This window comes from Abrus precatorius, unplaced genomic scaffold (genome assembly GCF_003935025.1).
Source record: "Abrus precatorius isolate BTA unplaced genomic scaffold, Abrus_2018 Scaffold10, whole genome shotgun sequence".
NCBI classification, from domain to species: Eukaryota; Viridiplantae; Streptophyta; class Magnoliopsida; order Fabales; family Fabaceae; genus Abrus; species Abrus precatorius.
Genome location: NW_020874292.1, coordinates 2,927,799 through 2,949,269, shown reverse-complemented (window position 1 = coordinate 2,949,269; position 21,471 = coordinate 2,927,799). Strand labels below are relative to the sequence as shown.

Here is a 21,471-nt window from a genome sequence, read left to right as displayed (position 1 = left end):
CAACTTTCATTGTATTGTGCTCTCCAGAGAGCAACTCTTCTCAAAATCTCAAAAGGTGCTGAGTTGGAATCCCATTCTAACTAAGGATTTTTGTGGTTCTCGAGGATTTGCCTACAAGTTTTTAAGAATGAGTGATTGTTCTTTTCTAACCTTTACTGTCCAACCTGAGAGCGGATGGCTAATGCATTCTGCTTTTTGAACAGGGTTCTATGGTCGGTCTGCGACCGTTGGATGCCAAAGGCGTCCTTGGTATGATCTCGTAGTTTCTACAGAGTGGAGACGATGGGGTCGGTCCATTGATTCTTTTTTCTTTTGCCGCATTTTGCTCAAAAGGTTGAAGGGAGATAGTGCATCAAGCTGTTCGCAAGGGCTAGCTTGATTCTCTACCCTAGGATCCCAAATGAGGAAACCCTAGGAAAGCCACCGACTCTAATTACCGTTCATGTACGATCCATACTAGATTTGACTAGAATAAGATATTTCTTTTGTTCTTTTCGATGGGAAAATAAAGAAATAGTTAATATATTCAAGATAATTATGTACTTACAAAATACTGTCTTAATTCATCCTATTTCATCAGATTCGGGATGTGATATGGTTTCGAAGGATGAATTGGACAATTCCAATAAGATTTTATTCTTAAACAAAAATCCGTTTTTTGGTTTATTTCATCTATTCCATGACCGGAACAGGGGGGATTCACGTTATACCATAATTTTGAATCAGAAGAGATATTTCAAGAAATGACAGATTTAGATTATAATAATCTTAAAATTCAATTTGTTTATCTGACAAAGATAGATATTTTTCATTTAGGAAAATTAAAATCAAACTTGAAAAGTAGTATTCAAAAGGAATTAAAAAAAATTATAATTAAAACTAAATGCTGATTGTAGGAAGAGCCACATGGCTTAATGAGGATAAGAACAACGCTGAAAAGCATTATTGTTGAAGAATGAGGACTCGAGTGTATAATGTGGGTGGAGTCTTGTCCAAATTGGCATTAAGATATAGATTGAAGCACTTTGTTTGAAGAATTTTTGTACTTGTAACTTGGAATGGTGTATTTGGGAATCTGAGTATGATGGATTATTTATGGTTCAAGGTAATGGTGGCTGTTTTTTTATGTATGTATGCTTGGTTTAACTGATTTTGAAGATGTAATCACTCATTTTTGCTGGCTTCCTGAGAGAACTTTTGAAAAACAGACAAGAATTTATTTCTTCGTAAATAACAATTCCCAATCATGCTACACTTGGATTTGATTATTTTGGGAGAAATAAATTCTTTTTTGTTTTTCAAAAGTTGTTTTGAGAAGTTAGTTTGAAAAATTGACTGTTTCACCAAAATAAGCTGAACTAACATGCATAATCACATTGATTATCTGATTTATTTGTCTCCTTTGTATGTTCAACCTGTGGTTTGCAGACTGGGAAAAGCAGTTTTGTTGAGCATAGAACGTTTCTTCACTTGTATCAAAGTTTTCATCGTCTTTGGATCTTCTTGGCATTAATGTTTCAGGTTCCTTTTTTTGTTCATCATTATTACTCTGAAGTCTGAACCCTGATTACCAATGATTGATTCTAGGATGAAGTATGTCTAACTCCTGTTCTGTGCAGGCTTTGACAATCATTGCTTTCCACCATGGACATATTAACTTGGATACTTTCAAAATAATACTTAGCATTGGGCCGTCATTTGCAATCATGAATTTCATCAAGAGTAAGATGTTTGTGTTTTCTGCAGTTCTTCCTCATGTGAATGGCAAGTGATTCTCAAAATTCTATTTTTATGGATAGGTTGCTTAGATGTGTTGCTTACTTTTGGGGCATACACCACTGCAAGGGGCATGGCTGTTTCAAGACTAGTTATAAGGTTCTTTTGGGGTGGCTTGACGTCCGTGTTTGTAACATATGTTTACCTGTGAGTTTTCAATTCCCCATTTGCTATTTTGTCATGTAATTCAGTGTTGTCTTGAGGCAAGGCGACAAGTGGGTTGAGGTGGCATGCATCAGTTTGATGTGATGAGGTGAAGTGATCGCATCAAAGAAGTGATGTGGATGTTTGAAAAATGATTATAATTATTCATACTTCCATATAACGACAAATCATAGCCAAGATGCAATTTAAATGCAAACTAAGCAAATTACAATATTTTGAAAACTTATTGAGTTCATCTGGGATCAATTTGTTTTTCTAGCTTGTTTTTAGTGCTCTGCCAATGCCTTCTTAGGAGGGGTGGCCTTTATTTGATTTTCAGGGATATTGGCATGCTGTTTCATGTATACTTGATCATTTTGTCTTGGTTTTATCCTTTTATTTTTGGATGTTTCTTCTTTTCTTCTAAAATAATACTTATCCTCTTTGTTTGTATCTTCTGTTTCTTAATAAATTCCCTGTTTATGGGGAAAAAACTTTAAAATCGTAAAGTAATCCAATTGATAATGGTTGAAACATAATAATGTAATCATGTAAATCACATCCAAACAAATGCAACTGTAGTAGCCAAGTTAGACACAGAGAGGCAATGCTAGATAATAAATGGAGATAAAGAGGGGGAATCTGTAGCTTGTCCAGAATATGGATATGGGCATGAATTTAGAGGATAAAGGAGCTTCAGCTTCCAGACTGTAGGTGATGCATGGCTGGTTCATTTAGATCCTATTTTTATGTTTTTTTTTCCCTTGTATTGCTAGGCTTTTTTAAGCTCATATAACCATTTTAGTAGATTGCAATGCCACTTTAGAATAATATCAATTGCTACCAAGCATTTTAAGTGAGTGTAAATAAGTAAGTTGGCTGGAAATGCATGATGAATCTGCGTGACCCACATTAACTTGATGTGGCTGCTTAATCAACTTTACTTGCCGGCCATTTTGGGCAATGAGTCTGTTTTCTTCCCTGCTTCAATTCCACATCAGCTGCTTTTTACAACAATGGTAATTTGGATTACATTTCAACTACATTAGTTTTTAACATAATTATGTTACAATTGCAGGAAGGTTTTGCAGGAGAGAAATAGTCATAACTCTGACAATTCATTCTATTTTCGGATATACCTTCTTGTACTTGGTGTTTATGCTGCTCTACGTCTATTCCTTGCGCTGTTGCTCAAATTTCCAGCTTGTCATGCTCTTTCTGAAATGTCTGATCAGTCATTCTTTCAGTTTTTTAAGTGGATTTATCAAGTGAGTTATTTTTACTATTTAACTGTGACCTGGTTATTTTCAAGTTTTTTCTGTGTTATGACTTGTTATTTACGCCTTTTCAATGATATAATTCAGGAAAGATATTATGTTGGACGCGGTCTCTATGAGACAATGAGTGATTACTGCAGGTTGGTTGTCATGCAGAAAATTAAATCTTGTTATAAAACAGTCACTTATAGGATGAGACACCTATTTGCTTGCTTTTTTCTGGTTTTGTAACTGGACTCTATCATTATTCAACCCATTCTATCTATAAAATTCATGTGGTCATTGTGTTTGATATTCTTTCAACTTGTGAACTACTACTCTTGTGAAGCCTTTCAATTATGCATGCTTGTTGCCATTTTAGCAGTGTTGATGACTTAGGGTGTGTTTGGAAGGGGGTTTTTGAAGGGGAGGGGAGGGGAGGGGAGGACTTATTTTTTAATTTTAAATTAAAAGAATTTATATATTATTTATGATGACAAATACATTATTAATACATTAAATTTTTGTTAATATATTAATTTCTATCTCTTATTTTTAAAAAATATTAATTTTAAATATATTTATTTAAAATATAAATTTATGCCCTCCCCTTCCCTCCAAAATCCTCCTTCCCAAACAACCCCTTAGGTATCATGTTACCAATGTTTATTTTATTTTTTGACATTTCTTACTGCTTTTATTCACCTTGCATATTGTTAGTAGTGCAGCTTTGTGATATAGATTTTTCGATTGCTATTTTCAGAATTATGTTTTTATGATCTGCAGGTATGTGGTCTTCTGGTTGGTGGTACTAGCCTGCAAATTCACTTTTGCTTACTTTCTCCAGGCAAGTCATTATGTTTCTATTTTATTTATTTGTTTTTATAGGGTATGTAGCTTAATCGGGCTATTTTGACACTCCAATATGCTTATTTTTCACTTCATACTTTTTTATTTTTATTCTACATTCCAAACTAATCCTTATTTCAGTTTTTCTTCCGAAGAGTGGTTAACATAATTTAAATTTACTTCATCTATACATATGTAAAAAATAAAAAAAAATTAATACATTTTATTTTTAATTACACAATAAAAAATATTTTTAACTGTGATAGAAAAATTTGATTAATAATTTTTTAAATGACATGTCCAATAAATAAATATTTTGTTTAATTACTATACTATTATACATGAGAAATAATGTTTTTACTTATAAAAACATCAATGTAATTTTTGGAAATAAAATAAAATTGTAAAGAATAGAAAAAACAAAGAGGAAGAGTGCATATTCCTTTCTTCTCTTTTTTTTGTTTGTATGATTATGACTTTTATATTAATAGAAATACCAAAAGTTCTAATAAATAAATAGTAAAATATAACTAATAAAATGGTTAGACTCGCTTGAAACATAAGTTTGTAAAGGATATTAAAGTATTTGATATTGTAAACAACTAAGAAGTGTAAGCAAATATGAGTGGTAAAAACCATAGATATGTGTGTGTGTGTGTATACAGATGGATAGATAGATAGATAGGTAGGTAGGTAGGTAGATAAATATGAAAGTGTCATTGTTATACAAGTGTACACATTTAACCATTGAAATGTTACAGAAGTGTCAACTTTCGATTGTTTTTTACTGTATAATTATTGGCGGTGAAGAAGGTTTTTAATATGTTATATATATATATATATATTTATTTATTTATTTTATTGTCAAAATTATGTTTAATATTTTTATAATTATTATTTTTAACAAGTTTATTCTTTTGTAATATATTAGTTAAAATGCAATGTTGGTGTACTGGTTATGTTATTTTTGTATTTTAGTTAAAAGAAAATATATTTTTCTACTTTTATTTTATTTTTTATTGTCTATCTTTTTTGTATTCCATATAATATATGCACGGAGAAAACATATATTAATTTGATTTGTGTCTAAGAAAAAAATGGAAATAGATAATTTCAAAACATGGAATACAAATTAAAAAAAAAAGAAAAAGTATGAATAGACGTATCAGTGTGCTTACAGCTTCATCAATATATGAAGGGTGTAAACTTAAATGATTTTTACCTTTATTTAAATTAAAAGGTTAGATGTGGATGAAATTAAAAAGTTGAATAAAAGTTAAAAAGTAGTGTGTTATTAGGCATGTTTGAGTTCCAATAGCCCCACCTAAGGTGGCTAGCAAAAGGGCTATTTTTATTGATAGAAAGGACCGAATCTCACATACATACACACATAGACACACATATATGTATGTTAGGTTTGAAAGTAATTCAGAATTAGAAACTTGAGTTCAGAGAGAAATTAGAGAAACTTTGAGAGAAATATAAAGTCTTCTATTGATGTCCAAACGTCAATTGAATTCAAGAGGTTTGATCTATTTATAGATCCTGAGAAATATACTAGACAGTGTGCAATACACTTGACAATTGGCAGCTAACTTTCTACAGTTGTCTATCTATCTTTTCTATTCTCTCTCTTTTTTAACCAATGTTAACAGCTGGCATCTAACGATAACAGAAGCTCAATGATTAGAGAACACTATGTTATGAGTTACTTGAGTCATAACATGCCCCGACACATGGCGATGTTTTGATAAGCTAGGAACCTCAAGTGTTTAGCATCTGACTTTAGTTAATCATAAAAATAAAAATTTGTCATTAGTATTGTAGATAGAATGTGGAGAAATTTGACATTCATAATTTACTAATTATCATCTGTTCCTAATTCCTATATTGCAGATTAGACCTCTTGTCAAACCTACCAACATCATTGCTCATATTCCTTCTTTGACTTACTCATGGCATGATTTCATCTCAAAGAGTAAGTATAGTTATTATTGATTTTCGTTCATTGGATTAATTTTTAAGGCCCTGATATTTTCTGTACAAATTTTGCATGTTATATTTTGGATGTATCTATAGTCTAATGGCATAAAGTTTTACATTTTTGATTTGATTCTTCATTTAGATAAAAGTTTATATCATTCAAAAGAAGTAAAAGGTTGGTGGAACTGGAATTTTTTAAGAAAATGGATAGGTAGAAAGGAAACAAAAAGTATGGATAATGCTGGGGACAATTAAGGAAATAGAGCAAATTTCTGCAAGTATAGATCATAAGCCAGCAGGGATTTGTATTAGGAAAAAAATTTAATAAGCAGCAATTTTGTAATTTCCATCTATGTTTGAATCCTCATATCCAATGAGTTCATTCTGACTGCTGGTTCCAAAGGTAAATGGATTAGAATTAGGTTGATTGAAATGTGATTACCGGTGAAGTAGGAAAACTTGGATGTTGTTTAGCTTATTTAGCTTGCTTTTAAGTTTGTTGATCAAAAAAAGGTGTTTGGTAAATGAGTATATTACAAGTATCTAGTGTTTCAAATGTTACTTGTTCACTATATCAGTGTTGTCGAATGGCGGCGTCATGGCAGGTTCTAAGCTCGCCATTAAACCGCTTCCGTTATATGGCATTTTTACATGGCGGCACCATGGCTGCCGTTACACGCATGGCAGTAATGGCGACCATGGAAGAAAACTTTCAAAAATGGCAGATTCAGTGATTTGGGCCCAAACCTGACCAGGTCCAAGGGTGACCCGCGCAGAAAACTTAGGTTAAGTCCTCTTCTACGTTACTCAAAATCTTACTCCCTCATCTCAGATTTCTCTCTTTTTTCATCCCTTTCATCTCTGTTCGACTCCAATCCATCTCATCTCTCCAATCCCTCTCTCATCTCTATTCATCTCTTTGTCTTCTCTGACGTAGCACTCGTCTCAGATCTCTCTCTTATTTGACTTGTTACTTGTTCTGCTTGCAGCCGCCATTCTGTTCTCCATCTCCGACGACTTCAACTTCCATTTCTAGTGACTGATCCTCCATCTTCGCGACCCCATATTTTCCGGTAGCCAATTTTTTCTTCTTGTTTTCCCCCCCTCTTTTGCAGTTTTTTCTTTTTTTCCTTCATTTCAGTTTTACCCTTTCTATCTTTCAATTTTTTTCTCTTCCACATGTTTGTTTTTTCTTTGTTTTTCCTAAAAAAAAATTATCTTTATTTCAGCTTCTCTTAACATGCTCAACAAGAATCTTCATCATCAAGAGCTTCTAATCGCATATTGAATTATGCCTTGGATTATGGGTTATACTACATATATTTTGAGTTAATTATTTTTTTTCATTTTCTGTGACCTATAGTATTTTTTTATATATTTTATTATATCCGCCATATCGTCATAACCTGCCATGGCGGTTGCCATAACTTTATGGCAGTTTTTTTGGGTTTTTGCCATGAGTCGCCATCCGCCATTGATAACATTACACTCTATAAAATCACGTGCTTATGATAATTACGATTACTCTAATCTGTATAGTTGTTATTTTTGGTCTATTTATTCAGCTTTGCGATGTAGCTTAAATTCACATATTTCATCATATCTCTCTCGTTTTCTCTTCGCTTAATAGATCTGTCGTGAACCTACAAAATGAACAGCTGAAGCTATTAGTGGAAGACACATGAAAGGTTTTATATACACTGCCTCACATTAGCCCTTTGGGATTTAAGCATGTATAATCAATAGGCCCACCTACCCTTATGCTGAAATTCAAATTTTTATTAGAATAATGAGGGCAACAAGGATTGAACTCTTGACTGCTTGATTATAGAGGTTCTGATACCATGTCATGCACAAACAGTTCCAACGCTTAAGATGTTAGCCAAAGACACTTGAATGATTTTATGTAACATCTTTAACAAAATCAAGAACACATTTCTTTCTAGTAACCACTCAACACATAGCAATAGCCATTAACAAGTTTCTTTCTAACTTAGTGTATCTAATATATAATTTTATTTAAAACTTTTAATCACTTTATACAAACAATTAACAACTCCTTGACAAGTAATATACATGTACTACTTTCTTCATAAGTATATTTTTGTCAGATTCAGGCAAGCAAAATCTGATAATCCTTCTCTCTAAATAATTTTTTTGTGGTCCTTAATAATTTGAAGTTGTTATCCCTTATAAAACAATATTCTTCTTTAGGTATATATGATTTTAATGCTCTCTCTTGCACTGTTTAGTGCACATGTCAGTTTATACTATTAAGAAATTATGTTTGTCACTAATTTATGCATGTGAATTTTGCAGATAATAACAATGCCTTGACTATAGTTAGCTTGTGGGCTCCTGTTGTGGCTGTGAGTAGTCTTCTATTTAGCTTCATTCTCTTTAATTTGAGAAAACAGTTATTTGTAGTCTACTAGTCTTGTATTTATGCATGCTAATTGATTATGGCATTGTATTATGGATTATTTAGTTATTTATTTTTTGTAATGGTGCTTTAGGAGTAGTCTCAAATAAAAGCTAGAAAGTGGCCCACACCATTTGTATTCAGTTGAAAGTAAATATTAGTGGAGATATCAGTTAAGAGTAGAGAAATATTCGGGTTCATTGAGTAGGAAAATAGGGTGTGTTTACAATAAATATTGATTATCTGTTTCATTTTTATATTTGCATATTAAATCCTAGTTTTTATTGTTGTTGTGTGTCCTGTTATGTAAGGAGCGTTATTAGCCTGACCTTGTGCTATACTAGTATTAAAGCTATAATATTACTATAAGTCTTTTGTATTATCTGATAAAATCATAATCATGGTAGTTAAACTTGAGCTTTAACTCTTAAACTCTCTCACCTACCCAAAATGAGCCACCAACATGCATGCAAATTCATTTTCTGGTGAAATCACTTGTAATCAGATAAATTCACATTAAATCGTTAGTTGGAGGGCCATTTTGTGATTTCATAAAACTCATCCAAATTTGCAAAAAAAAAAAAAAAGTCAATCTCATAGCCGGGCTGCTCTGCCTCACTTTGGCACCTGCTCTCTGTTCTGCATTTTCAGCACCTGTCATCGGCAAGCTACCTGCTGTCCAGCATGTTTAGAGACTGCCACTTTAGACAAGTCTCTGTTCTGAACCTGGATGTTTTGCACAACCAGGTCTGCACCTGCTGCAAGTCTGCGACAACTGTTCTGCTGTGTTAGTGACCCTCAACGAGCCTTGTGAGTTAGTAGCACCTGCTGTGAGTAGCTACTGTTCTGAATTCTAATTTAGCTGTGATGCCCTTGTGACTTGTCTTTTTCACATTATTGTTTCTTAACTTGGTATCAAGAGCTTCATAGTGATCCTAATCCATGGCCATTCTAATCAATCCCCTTCATTACTGTCAAGATTGGATGAGGAGAGTTTTCTCCTTTGGAAACATCAAATTGAAGCTGTTATCAAGGTGCATTCACTGCATCGATTTGTTGTCCATAAACAAATTCCTTCTCAACTTTAAAGATAGACAACTCGAAACAGTCAGTGAAGCCTGCTTGCAGTGTGACCGATAGGATCAACTCCTGTTTTCATGTTTCCTCTCTTCTCTTTCAGAATCTTGTCCATCTCAAGTGGTTGGTTGCACACATTCTTGTCAACTTTGGCACAAGATTCACAGAATTTTCCACTCTCAAACTTGCGTTCATTTTGCTGTGAACTGTGCAACACAAAGAAAGGCTCTCGGTTCATTTATGAATATTTGCTTCGAATCAAGACAACTATTGATATGTTGACCAAACTGATATGATGTTGGATGCTTTTCCTGATGATTATGGTTTTTTTGTCACCACTATTACCAGTAGATTAGATCTGTAGACTGTTCATGAGCTTGAAGCACTTCTTCTTGCTCATGAAACTCAGTTGGACAAAATTCTCCAAGCCCTCATTAGAGATGCTGTTTCTGTAAATCTCGTGCAAAACAAGGATCTTGTTTCATCTTCCTCTAATTCGTTGCTTAATGTTGGTGGTGGTCCTGCAAATGTAAATGCATCTCAGGCTTCACTATTGTCTGTTTTTGATCAAACTTCCATGGACTTTTGCTCATGGAGTTGGTGGAGTTTGAGGACTAAGTCAAGGAATCTTCTCTCCTCAAAGATCTGTTCAATGTCAAGTGTGTTACAAATTTGGCCAGGATGCTCTCTCTTGTTATCATATTTTTGATTGGAACCATGGTAGTCAAAATCGAGATTCTATGTAGGATCAGAGAAGGAGTGAAAGATTGTAACTTGTAGGATCGAATCTAGAGAGAGAACAACAGCAGCACAACATCACACAACAGCCGGACAGAACAAGCTGTAGGTTGCAGAACAAAGCATCAGAAGTCGCAAAATGAAGCTTTGCAGGTTGCAGATCACAGAGTCGCCGAAACATAGCACATTTGTTGGAGCAAAGCAAAACGAGGTTGTGTGAAGTGAGAGCTGAGGAAGGAAGGAATTAACTTTTGAATTGATTTTAGGGATTTTAGGGTTTCAATAAGCTTTTAGCAAACTGGGTCACCAAGCGGGTCATGGGTCATTGGGTAAAAAATCGGGTTTCTCACCATGTAAGGATCGTTTGAGCTTACAGATTTTACGGTCTGGCATGGCGATCCCACTTGATCTAGGTGGTTTGTGATTCTGACAGCATGCTATCACGGAGAAGGGGTCAGGGATCGCAAAATCGTGTAATTTTATAAGGCAGCACGTGATTTTGACTACTATGATTGGAACTACACAGTTCCTCAATTTCTTGCATATGCTCAATTTGGCTTTCAAAGACCTCCATCAACTACACCTTCTATGCCTTCCTCGCAGAATGTGTGTCCTTTCTATCTGTCTTATGAGCACATTGCTTCTGCTGCCATATGGCTTGGTGTATCAACCGGATGCATTTCTCTTGCACCTGCTGAACCATCAAATAAGGATTCAGGAGTGGACTCCTAATTTTGGATCTACTCACCGTATAACTCCTTATTCTGAAAATATCCAACAGAGTGCCATTTCAAGGACCTGAGCAAGTTCATATGGGAAATCAATAAGGTTTGCCTATTACATTGCTTGGAAGTTCTCAATTTCAATTACCATTACAACCACACACCACACTCTTTCTCCATAATCTGTTAGTTGTTCTTTCAATCGCAAAGAACTTAGTCACTGTGTGTTTGTTTGCAAGAGACAACTATGTGTACTTAAGTTTCATCCTAAACACTGCTTTGCAAAATCTCAGGCTTCACATGACATTCTACTGGAGGGATCACTTGGAGTTGATTGACACTTCAAATTTCAACACATGATGCTGCAACCTGCATCATTGCCACATAAGTTACCTTTTTAGTCAAAAGCTTGTTCGACTACTAATACTATTGCACATCAGACTTTATGTACTATTTCTCAACTCCTTCCGTACACAATTTGGCACAATAGTTTGGGATTACACACTGTTGCTGTAAAGGCCATACTAAAACAATGTAATAGGTCATCTACAAATAAAGAGCAGACTAACTCTTTTTCTGAGGCTTGTTTGGGAAAGGCCTACTGTTTACACACTCATATCTCTACTATATTATGTGCTGATGCCGTATCACCAATCTTCAGTAACATACAAGGTCCAGCCCCTATTCTATCAATAGGGGGTTACTCTTATTTTGTTACTTCTGTAGATGCTTGTACCTGCTGTACATGGATCTATCTAATTATAAATAAATCTTAGGTGCATACTGATAAAATGTCTCTAGTTAGATGCGTGAACTGTTAAGAGAGCATGTAGAAATTTCTACATTCTGTTATAACAGCTGTAACTGATATAGTTAGTTAGCCTTCTGTTGTTAACTACTGAGTGATGATTAGCTATCAACATATATCGCATTATATTATATCAGATCATTGAGTGATGATAATTCTGGGATTCCATCAAATTCTCTCAATTCTCTCTCTCTCTCTTTTTCTCTTGTTACTGTTTGTTTAAAACTCTCCAGTTTTACAACCTTGATCATGATTTTTTCAGTTTGATATATATTTCTCTCTTGTTATTTAAGCAAGCGTGTTATTGGGCTGGTTGTTCTAAATTACTAATTGAGTTATAATAGTAATTGACTGACAAAAAAGTAATTGAATTAAATTCGGCAGATTTATCTCATGGATATTCTCATTTGGTACACTGTCATGTCAGCAATTGTTGGTGGTGTAATTGGTGCACGGGCTCGGCTAGGCGAGGTATTTCAATTCTAAATCTAAAGTGGCAACATTTTGGCATTTTGCAGATTTAGATTGTTGTTTCTTTTCTTTCTTTCAGTTATTTTAAATATTAATTGTTTAATAAAAGGTATTGGGTTTGCAAATTCTTCAGCGGTATAAGTGCATGTGCATCATTTAACGATGAGACTAAAAAATGCTGAAGAGGAGGAGGAGGTAATAAAAGAGTGCAAGGAACAAGTAACGGAAGAAATACTTTAATATGGTCTCTTATAACAGAAAAAACTGTTCCAACCACAGACTAGCTTTACATCAGGAGACATATATACTGGGAGCTGTACACTAATGATCTCCCTTATAAACTTAGGGTGGGTAAGCACTAGTATGAAAATCAAATACTCTTTTTTTATCTTAATGCAATGAACTGTGGAGCTGAGAGAGCTTTAGTCAGAACATTAGCAGTCTGATCTTCTACTGGAATGTGACAGATGACAAGTCTTTTGTTGATAACATTTTCTCTAACAAAGAAGATATCCATCTCCATGTGTTTGGCTTTTGAGTGTAGAATAGGATTATGAACTAGAGCCATTATACTAGGATTATTTCAGAATGTGAGGAACAGTGGTAGGAACTGAGTTCAATGAGCATGGACTGAATATAGAATAGTTCAGCAGCAGTTGAGGCAACACTTCTGTATTCTGCTTCAGCACTAGATCTAGCAACTAGTTGCTTTCTTGACCATCAGGAAATGACATTGGGTACCAGGAAGATACAGCAGACTGAGGTACAATGCCAATCATCTGGGTTTGGTGCACAATCAGCATCACTGTAGGTTGTTAGAGTAATATGTTGATTGAGTAAGGCGGATTTTAGAAGACCATGATATGGTGATCCTTTCAAGAACCTCAATATGTGTTTGACTGCTTTCCAATGGTTGACACAGGATTTCACGCTTTGTTGACTGCATAACTAATTTCAGGTCTAGTTATTGTTGCATACTGTAGAGCCTCAAAAATAGATCTGTACAAAGAAGAGTTTTCCATTTACTGAGAACTGAGTTTAGAAAGTTTGCACCCTCCAACCATAGGGGTGGAGGTGTTCTTTGCTTCTGTCATATGAGCTTTGTCAAGAAGACCTTGATGTGTTTGGATTGAGAGAGAATAAAAGATCCATCTTTTAAGTGCTTGACTTCAATCGTCGGAAAAAAGTCAAGTCCTCGAAGTTGCTTTAAAGAAAACTTAAAATTTAGGAGAGTGATGATATCATCAACATATACTAACACCAAAACTATGTAAGATAAACAATGATGTGATGGCTCACATTTCCTAGAAGTAAATATTAAACTGAGAAGTGTTGAGGTTAATCTTTCAAACCAAGCTCGATGTGCCTGATTGAGCCCATAAATTGCCTTTCATCAACTTTAGAGCCCGGAGGTTGTTGCATATAGACTTCCTCAACTCACAGCACAATAAGAAAGCATTATTTACATCAATTTGTTGAATGCACCAGTAATTTGTCAATGCTAGCGTAGAATTATTCTAATAGTTATAGGTTTAACTGTAGGCGAGTAAGTTTCAGTGTAACTAGAAGCTTAGAAACAGTTTGTTGATCGAACCCCTTGGCATCCAGTCTAGCATTTTGTTTATCAATACTACCATCAAGTTTTTCCTTAACTCTAAACACCCATTTGCACTTATTGGCTTACTTGTTTGGAGGTAACTGCTCAAGAGTCCATGCATTTATCATCAAAGCATCAACCTCACATTTCATAACTTTAATCCATTGTGGGTCAGTCAAGGCTTGAGACGAATTGGGTTCTTTTTGGGGAAGAAGAGTGGGAACAATGCAAGGTTTAACTATTCTAGAATCTAGATTTAGATCTATTTTGCATGGGGTGAATATTTGAAGGTCTAGTTGACAGTGTTTGAGGATGAGGGTTTGGAGAAGGTGGAGATATTGGAAGATCGGTAGTCATGTTAGAGGATGGAGAAGGTGGAGATAGTGCATAATCAGTCTTAGTTTGAGCAGAATTGTGTGAGGTGCAAGAAGAAGAATCAGGTGATAAAATGTTTGAAGGTGGCACAGCAAAAGACTTCACCATAGAGGAAGCAACAGGAACACAGGGAGCTCCAAGAGAATTAGTTGCTGTAGTTGTTGCCCTTGGAAATAGCTCACTGTATGGGAAGTGACATTTATCCTTGGAGATCAAAATACGTCCATCAGCATCAAGACATTTATAATTTTCATGAGATGATGAGTATCCTTAGACGAGACATTCACGATAATGAAAAGTCATTTTGTGAGTTATAGGGCTTAAGGAATAGAAAATATGCACAGCCAAAGACTTTAAGAAAAGAATAATCAGGTTGCTGTCCAAGAAGAGTAGTTTAGGGTGAGGAGTTTTGTAGTACATGTGTAGGCATTATGTTAATAAAATAAACAACAATCAAGAATGCATGATCCCAGAAAATGTATTATGGCTCAACTTGTACCAAGATAGATAATTTAGTTTCAACAATGTGTCTGTATTTTTGTTCAACGGAATCATTTTGGCGATGAATGTGAGGACAGGAAACCCAATGAATTATATTTTGTTGAGAGAGATAGGAGGAAACATGACAAACAAGGTAACACAAGATGATGCTACTGGGGCAGGTCCCCATAAATCACTAAACACAAGTTCAAGTGGCTGTGTATAACTAGCATTTGAGGGATGAGCAAGCAAGCGATGAGCCTGTCCAAGGCAACAAGCTGAATCGAATCTAATCTCACATTGTTGTGGCATTTGTTTTACAACATTAAAGTGTGGATGTCCTAGTCTATAGTGACAACTAGTGTTGGTGGTGGGAGTAGTAATTATAATATTAAATGTATAGTCATATAAATTAGAAGAAACGTTTGATGTACACATACCAGTATTAGGCAGTTCAGAAGAAATACCGAGTGCCTTGTGCGGGAATAGAACATCATCAAAATAAGAAATTAGCACTGACTGAACCTTGAAGGAGTGTTTCAGAGAAAGCCTGGAATTTAGCCAAATAAGAAATTAGGTAGAACTCAAATCAAATTGAGTTATATTTGACAAATTTGCTACCACTAATAAGATTTCTAGTTATAGAGGTGCAAGAAGTAGGTTGTTAAGATTAAGATTGGACTTGGGTTGAAAAGTAGAGGAAATTGAAGTAGAACCAATGTTGTCGAGATCAGGATCCTATCTAGATGATCGGGAGGAGGGTAAAAGATCGTAAATCGTAAGATCATAAAATAGATGGTCAGATCTTACCACAAAACTTTACTTAAACATATATATAAGCACAGAAAATAACATAGATAAAGAAATTAACCTCTAAATCACATAATTTAATTAAACATAAACTTAAGTCATAGATATAACATCCAATCCAGCACATAATTAGTCAAACTAGCATGTTTTGCTAGTCTATTAAACTCATTCTTAGCAGTCTTGGAATTGGATGCCATGAGCCTAAACACAAAAAGACGGAAGATGAAGAGAGGACGAAGAAAAGTGGTAGAAGAGAAGAGTGCAGCAAGAACAGAAGACAAACAAAGGTTGCAGTCTCGCAGAACAGGTACAACACCCAAGTCATCGAAGAGAAGAGAGCAGGAGCAGCACCTAGGTTGCAGAAGAGAAGAGAGCAGTAACAGCACCTAGGTTGCAGAAGAGAAGAAAGCAGGAACAACATTTGGGTTGCAAAACAGAGGATGGTTTGCAGCAGAACAGCGGACGAACAGCAAGCACCAGCGCAAAGAAAAATCGTGACTTAGGTTGAAGAAGAATTGTGTCACAAGAGAATAAAGGTTCTGATGTGGAAAATCTGAAATATAGTTGCCCAGAAAATGGGTTTTTGAAAAACGGGTCATGAAATCCTGACCTTAAAACCTCTGCTCAAACCCAAAAAGCTGAGATGAGAAGATCGAATTGGATTGATCTCGAGATCCAAAGGAGAAAGATTGTGATCCCACACAATCCTAACAGGTTCTGATCTTTACAATCATGATTGCGGGGAGGGTGAGAGATTGCATGATTTGGGATTAAGATTGTGATCTTGACAACACTGAGTAGAACCAATAGAATGAATGGACAAACCTTGACCATTATCATTGTAAATGTAATCAGAACTAGAAAGAGGCATTTTGTTGAGCCAAATTAGAATCAATAGATATAGTTGATAATACATGAGAAAATGTTGCTGATGCATTTGAGAAACTTTAAAAGACTGAGAAGGGCTGGATAGGTAGTATAATCATAAGAGGATGAAGTTAGTTGGAGCACGTTAAGTGTTTTGTCCAAAAACATGGTAAGAGTTTGCCTCATGGGCTTGCCATGTGTTTTGTCAAGTAGCATACTGGTACAGGAACATTTGGATCAGGTGTACAGGCTTGTTTATAGCAAATTGAAGAACATAGGGTTTACTGCATATCTGACAAATAACAAAATAACGAACACCAAAGTGGCCTCTTCCACGAAAACTTCCATTGAATCAAGCACCTCTACCTAAAGAGATACTACCACAATTGTTACCAAACCACCACAATCCCTTCCTCAGAAGACACATTCTGTTGAAATTGGTTAGATGACACTGGTACTGAATTCTGTATACCTGCACCACTAGCTGGAGAAGATGAAGCAAGATTCACTTAAAATGTTCTAGCGAGGGTGTGTTTCTTTTTTGCCTCTATTCTGGCTTCTTGAGCCAAGAGTTGCGATTCAATTTCATTGAATGGAACTAATTCAATAGTACTACTGATTGCAGCTACAAATGAATCATACTCCTTTGGGAATCCCGCAAAATTTACATCAATTTGAGCACAATCAGGAATAGGCTCAAGAATCGACACCAATGCATCAGCAATGGACTTGATTCTAGCAAAGAAGAAATTCAGTCATGTAGCTAGTTCCCTTCTTATTCGTGCAAAATTCAGAATGGAATTGCCTTGACTTGGCCCAAGTGCGTGCGTGAAAGATGTTGTGAATCTGCTCCCAAATCTGCCTCGAGTGAACACAACCAATCAATTGTGGCAGAAGAGTAGTAGAAATTGAGGACAAAAGCCATGTAGTAAGGAGTGAATCCAATTGCTCCCAATTAAAATACAACAGATTGAGATCGTTTTCATTATCATCAATTTCAGTGAGAAACCGGGAAGGAATCTTGGGATTAACTGCCAAAAGATGCAATCAATGACTATGGATAAGACCTACTTGTTGCCATTGAAGAAATATGGATTCATCCTATTTGATGGATAACTGATGAGACAACATGATAGGAGCGGAAGGAGTGTGAATTTCATCCATGGATGTAAATTTACAACCTCATGATACCATATTGATAATCAAAAAGAGAGAGAAAGAGCAAAAAGAATTGAAATCTCAGAAAACTGAGATATTATTGAATATAAGAAAAGGTGCTGAAAGCACCTTATACAGAAGTGTTTTTAGAGAATAAGCAGCCTGCTAAGGTTGAGCTGACAGCTGTCAGTACTAGGAAGCTACAACTGAAACTGAAGGCTAACAGAAAACAGATAACAGAACACTAACAACACAAAAAACTGCACCAGCCACAGACTAGCTTTACGTCAAAAGACTACACAGAGAGCTATACAAGCGCTACACTAATGTCAAACATGCCTATGTGGCAAAAGTTGTGGGAAGCAATGGGGTAAAGTCCTATCCCAATTTTTGGAATAGGACACACTACAGAACTTCAAGGGTCTGCACCTTCCAATGTCAAAAAGCCCTAATTTTCACTCACAAATTACAACTAGTAGTGGGTAACTAACACATTGTAACTTTGTAGCTAACTACTAATTGTGGTTACCTACCATAGGTGGTTAAGGGACGTAGATTTGGAGGTACATAACAAGTCTCTTGAATGACCTGTGGCATCTATTGCTTTTAGGATTTGCTGCAGTCTACAACTATTATAAGGAGCTATCTTCCATTTTTACTTAAAGAAATAGAAATTCTTATAAATAGGAAAATCTGTTATATTCATGGCTTGTCTAGTCATACTTGTAAGGGATTGTTTCTTATTAATGACTTCTTGCAGATTCGTTCAATTGAAATGGTGCATAAACGTTTTGAAAGTTTCCCAGGGGCATTTGTTAAAAGTTTGGCCTCTTCTCAAACAAAAAGGTTGGTTCTCTTAGATATAACTGTTTTAACTGATATATTATATGGAAGCTAGTACTAGCTACATTTATCTTTTCTATTCATTCTTAAGGTACATAGTAATTGACTTGGTGATAAGATCTGGTTGGTCATCATTTAAGTTGGTGGCTAGTAAATATGATATTTCTTTCATATTTTTACACTGTCCACATGCTAGATATTTCTGGCATACGCTTTTTGGTATTTTTCTATCTTTGATGAATACTGGATTTATCCAGAGATATTTTGGTCATATTAGAGCTCCATGGAGGGGCAAGGTTCTTTGGTGGTGTGCTATGTATGGGGAGGCTTGAAAGCTTAAAGAATAGACTTAAAGAAATTAGGAGTTCAGTAAATTGCTTGGTGAGATCAGTCAGGATACTTGATATGTACATACATCAAAGAATAAATACATTTAGTTTTACAAGAATAATAATTAGAAATCAAACTATTTTCTATGATTCTGATGATAGTAGATACATTAATTCCCATAATTCTCAATGACATATTAATCATTATCGCTATTTCCAATAAGAAGGATTCCTTATTCCCCTCTGGTTTCCTGTATTTTTCTTTAATAAAATTTCTTGTTAATAATCAAATTTTGTTTTGATGTATGCTATGTATAATGTATTGTCTTATTTTTTGATTTAGCTGAAATATATTTTGTACATATTTTTTTCCTTCACCGTTTCTTAGGGAAAATGTGATTTTTTGTGCCTTTTCAGGATACCCTTCAGTGCACAATCATCCCAGGTATTTTTTTTTTGTTGTGAGGAAATGTTTTCTAGAGTATGTGAATATTTTTTTCGGTTTTTACCACTAGTTGTTATAGTTGGTCCAGATCCAATAAGTCTCTGCAATTTGACATTGTGAGTTTTTATTTATTTATTTTTGGTTGAACAAGGTGATTAACATGGAGAGAATAAGGGATCTTTTCTTTCCTTGCTGACAAATTTGTTTATTTAAACTGTCATAGGAGCCTTTGGCAAAAGTTTGTATATGAAAGGAGAATTGCTTTTAGTTTAGGAAATCTTAACTGCTATTTTGAAAGCCTTGCAGATTCATTTGGTGGGATTTTAATTTTTTTATATTCTTCTATCTTCATGTTTAAGTTAATATATCAAGGTTTAATTAAGTTTTTGGTCTCTCTGTGATTTTCCCATATGGTCACTCATTTTTAAAATGGTCTATTTTGTTTATTTTTCCAATTGGTTTCTCAAAGTATCATGAGTTTTGCATTTAGTCCCATGTTTTATGAGTTTCTTTTGTAATTACATTTTTAGGAATCTGTGGCATGCAGTTTGGGTAAATAAATGTGATTGATTTGGTGCAGGATTCTGAAGATATGAACAAAGCATATGCTGCTATGTTTGCTCCATTTTGGAATGAGATAGTTAAAAGCTTGCGCGAGGAGGATTTTATTAGCAATAGGTTAGTCAAAGAAAATTTGCTGTCGACAGTGCATGATAAAAATAAACTGAAAATTTTTGCATTTTCTAAACTTTAAGTTCTCTGTTTCTTTCCTTGTGTTTGAGTCAAAGAAACTTATACTGCTTCACAGTATGTGACAAAAACTTATGCAGAGAGACTGGGTAAGACAGTCCATATTTTAACCTCTTCAGTATTTTGTTCTTTTTACTTCCTTTTAGGGGTCTTTTTATCCTCCTCTATTTGTGCTATTATGATCAAAGGGAAAAGGTTGTTGGTATAGTTGGTGCAATTAGAGCAATTACTAAGGAGAGATCAGTAAGATAAATGAGGGGGAATTAGGATGGAAGGGTTTCCGCAAATTAGAAAGTTTGTAAAATGTCTCACCCAATTTTTTTTTGGGCTCCTATCAAATTGTATTTTTTTTCTTTTATCTCTGATAATATTTCTTTTTTCTTTAGAAGAGTTGTAATAAAAGCGTGCTTGTTCTACCTTTTTGGGCATCAAATTCTTGTCTAGCCAGTTATCCGTTTTATAGGCTGCTTATTTGTTTCTTTTTTTAAACTATTACAGGGAAATGGACCTACTTTCTATGCCCAGTAATGCAGGAAGTCTGAGATTAGTTCAATGGCCTTTGTTTCTTCTAAGTAGTAAGGTGGAACTTCTTAAGCAATATGAATTACTTAAAATGGGTTTTTGAAGGGACTTCTATAGTTTGATAGGATTCGCTGTGTTATCTTAATTAATATCTTCATATCCTTTTTGTTCAGATCCTGTTGGCGGTTGATTTGGCTTTGGACTGCACAGATACTCAGGCAGATCTATGGAGCAGAATATGTAGAGATGAATATATGGCTTATGCTGTTAAGGAATGCTATTACAGTGTTGAAAAAATATTATATTCTGTAGTTGACAGTGAAGGAAGACTTTGGTATGAATTTCATTTCTCTCATCTTTTCAGATTCAGGATAAATATCTATAAAGAAATTGCCAAGTTCTGTACAGTTGCATTTGGGGTTTTTAATGCTTTTGAATAGATCTTATCTTAACTGGAATATTTGTCTAGGTATTCTGAATTAGAATTAGGGTTTCATATGTATAAGATTGGCAAAATCTTGTACTGTTGTAAAAGTGAGAGGAGTTTAGAGACAGTCCATGCAGTTATGAATGGAATCCAATTGAGGAGTATCCTTTGAATAGGAGGGGAGAATTGGGGGGGGGGGGGGGGGCTGATGGGAAGGGAAACAACTATACAGACTGACTAAATACTTTAATTCTCATGACAAATATATATGTGTGGATTAAATTATTTTGTGTTGACCAAAACATTTGATTGGAAAGCCATTTGTGTAAAAGTTTGGCATAGCTAATTATGTTGAGTTTTTTAACACTACTCTACAAAGACTTTCAATGGACTTATTTTTCTTGCCAAGCCTTGCTTAGGCTATTTTTTTTAAAATTTTTTTCTTGTATTTATTGACAATTTCTTTGTTATTAATTAAATGTTTTCAAGGGACACTATAATTACGACTAACACTCTTTTAGAGGCTTTCCCTGTCTTATATGTGGGGGGATCGGATAACTTTGCACCATTGATGTTTTATTTTTTGTTGTTATTATGTGGTTTATTCTTTGTTTAGGTGAAT

General features: G+C 34.8%; 1 protein-coding gene across 4 annotated transcripts in view; it reads left to right on the top strand.

Annotated features, from left to right (window-relative positions):
- The window catches only part of LOC113862803 (callose synthase 10), a 52,890-nt gene that overhangs the window by 14,814 nt on the left and 16,605 nt on the right, over nucleotides 1-21,471 (top strand). For 3 of the 4 annotated variants that reach the window (XM_027496032.1, XM_027496013.1, XM_027496041.1), the window contains 14 exons: nucleotides 1,429-1,521; nucleotides 1,620-1,722; nucleotides 1,800-1,923; nucleotides 2,999-3,188; nucleotides 3,285-3,337; nucleotides 3,963-4,023; nucleotides 5,922-6,003; nucleotides 8,328-8,377; nucleotides 12,160-12,246; nucleotides 18,294-18,379; nucleotides 19,123-19,150; nucleotides 19,731-19,828; nucleotides 20,399-20,480; nucleotides 20,596-20,756. In XM_027496032.1, coding sequence (XP_027351833.1) covers nucleotides 1,429-1,521; nucleotides 1,620-1,722; nucleotides 1,800-1,923; nucleotides 2,999-3,188; nucleotides 3,285-3,337; nucleotides 3,963-4,023; nucleotides 5,922-6,003; nucleotides 8,328-8,377; nucleotides 12,160-12,246; nucleotides 18,294-18,379; nucleotides 19,123-19,150; nucleotides 19,731-19,828; nucleotides 20,399-20,480; nucleotides 20,596-20,756 — 1,298 coding nt within the window. Of the gene's footprint in view, nucleotides 1-1,428; nucleotides 1,522-1,619; nucleotides 1,723-1,799; nucleotides 1,924-2,998; nucleotides 3,189-3,284; nucleotides 3,338-3,962; nucleotides 4,036-5,921; nucleotides 6,004-8,327; nucleotides 8,378-12,159; nucleotides 12,247-18,293; nucleotides 18,402-19,122; nucleotides 19,151-19,730; nucleotides 19,829-20,398; nucleotides 20,481-20,595; nucleotides 20,757-21,471 lie in introns of all 4 variants that reach the window. The other variant, XM_027496023.1, reaches the window with a different exon arrangement.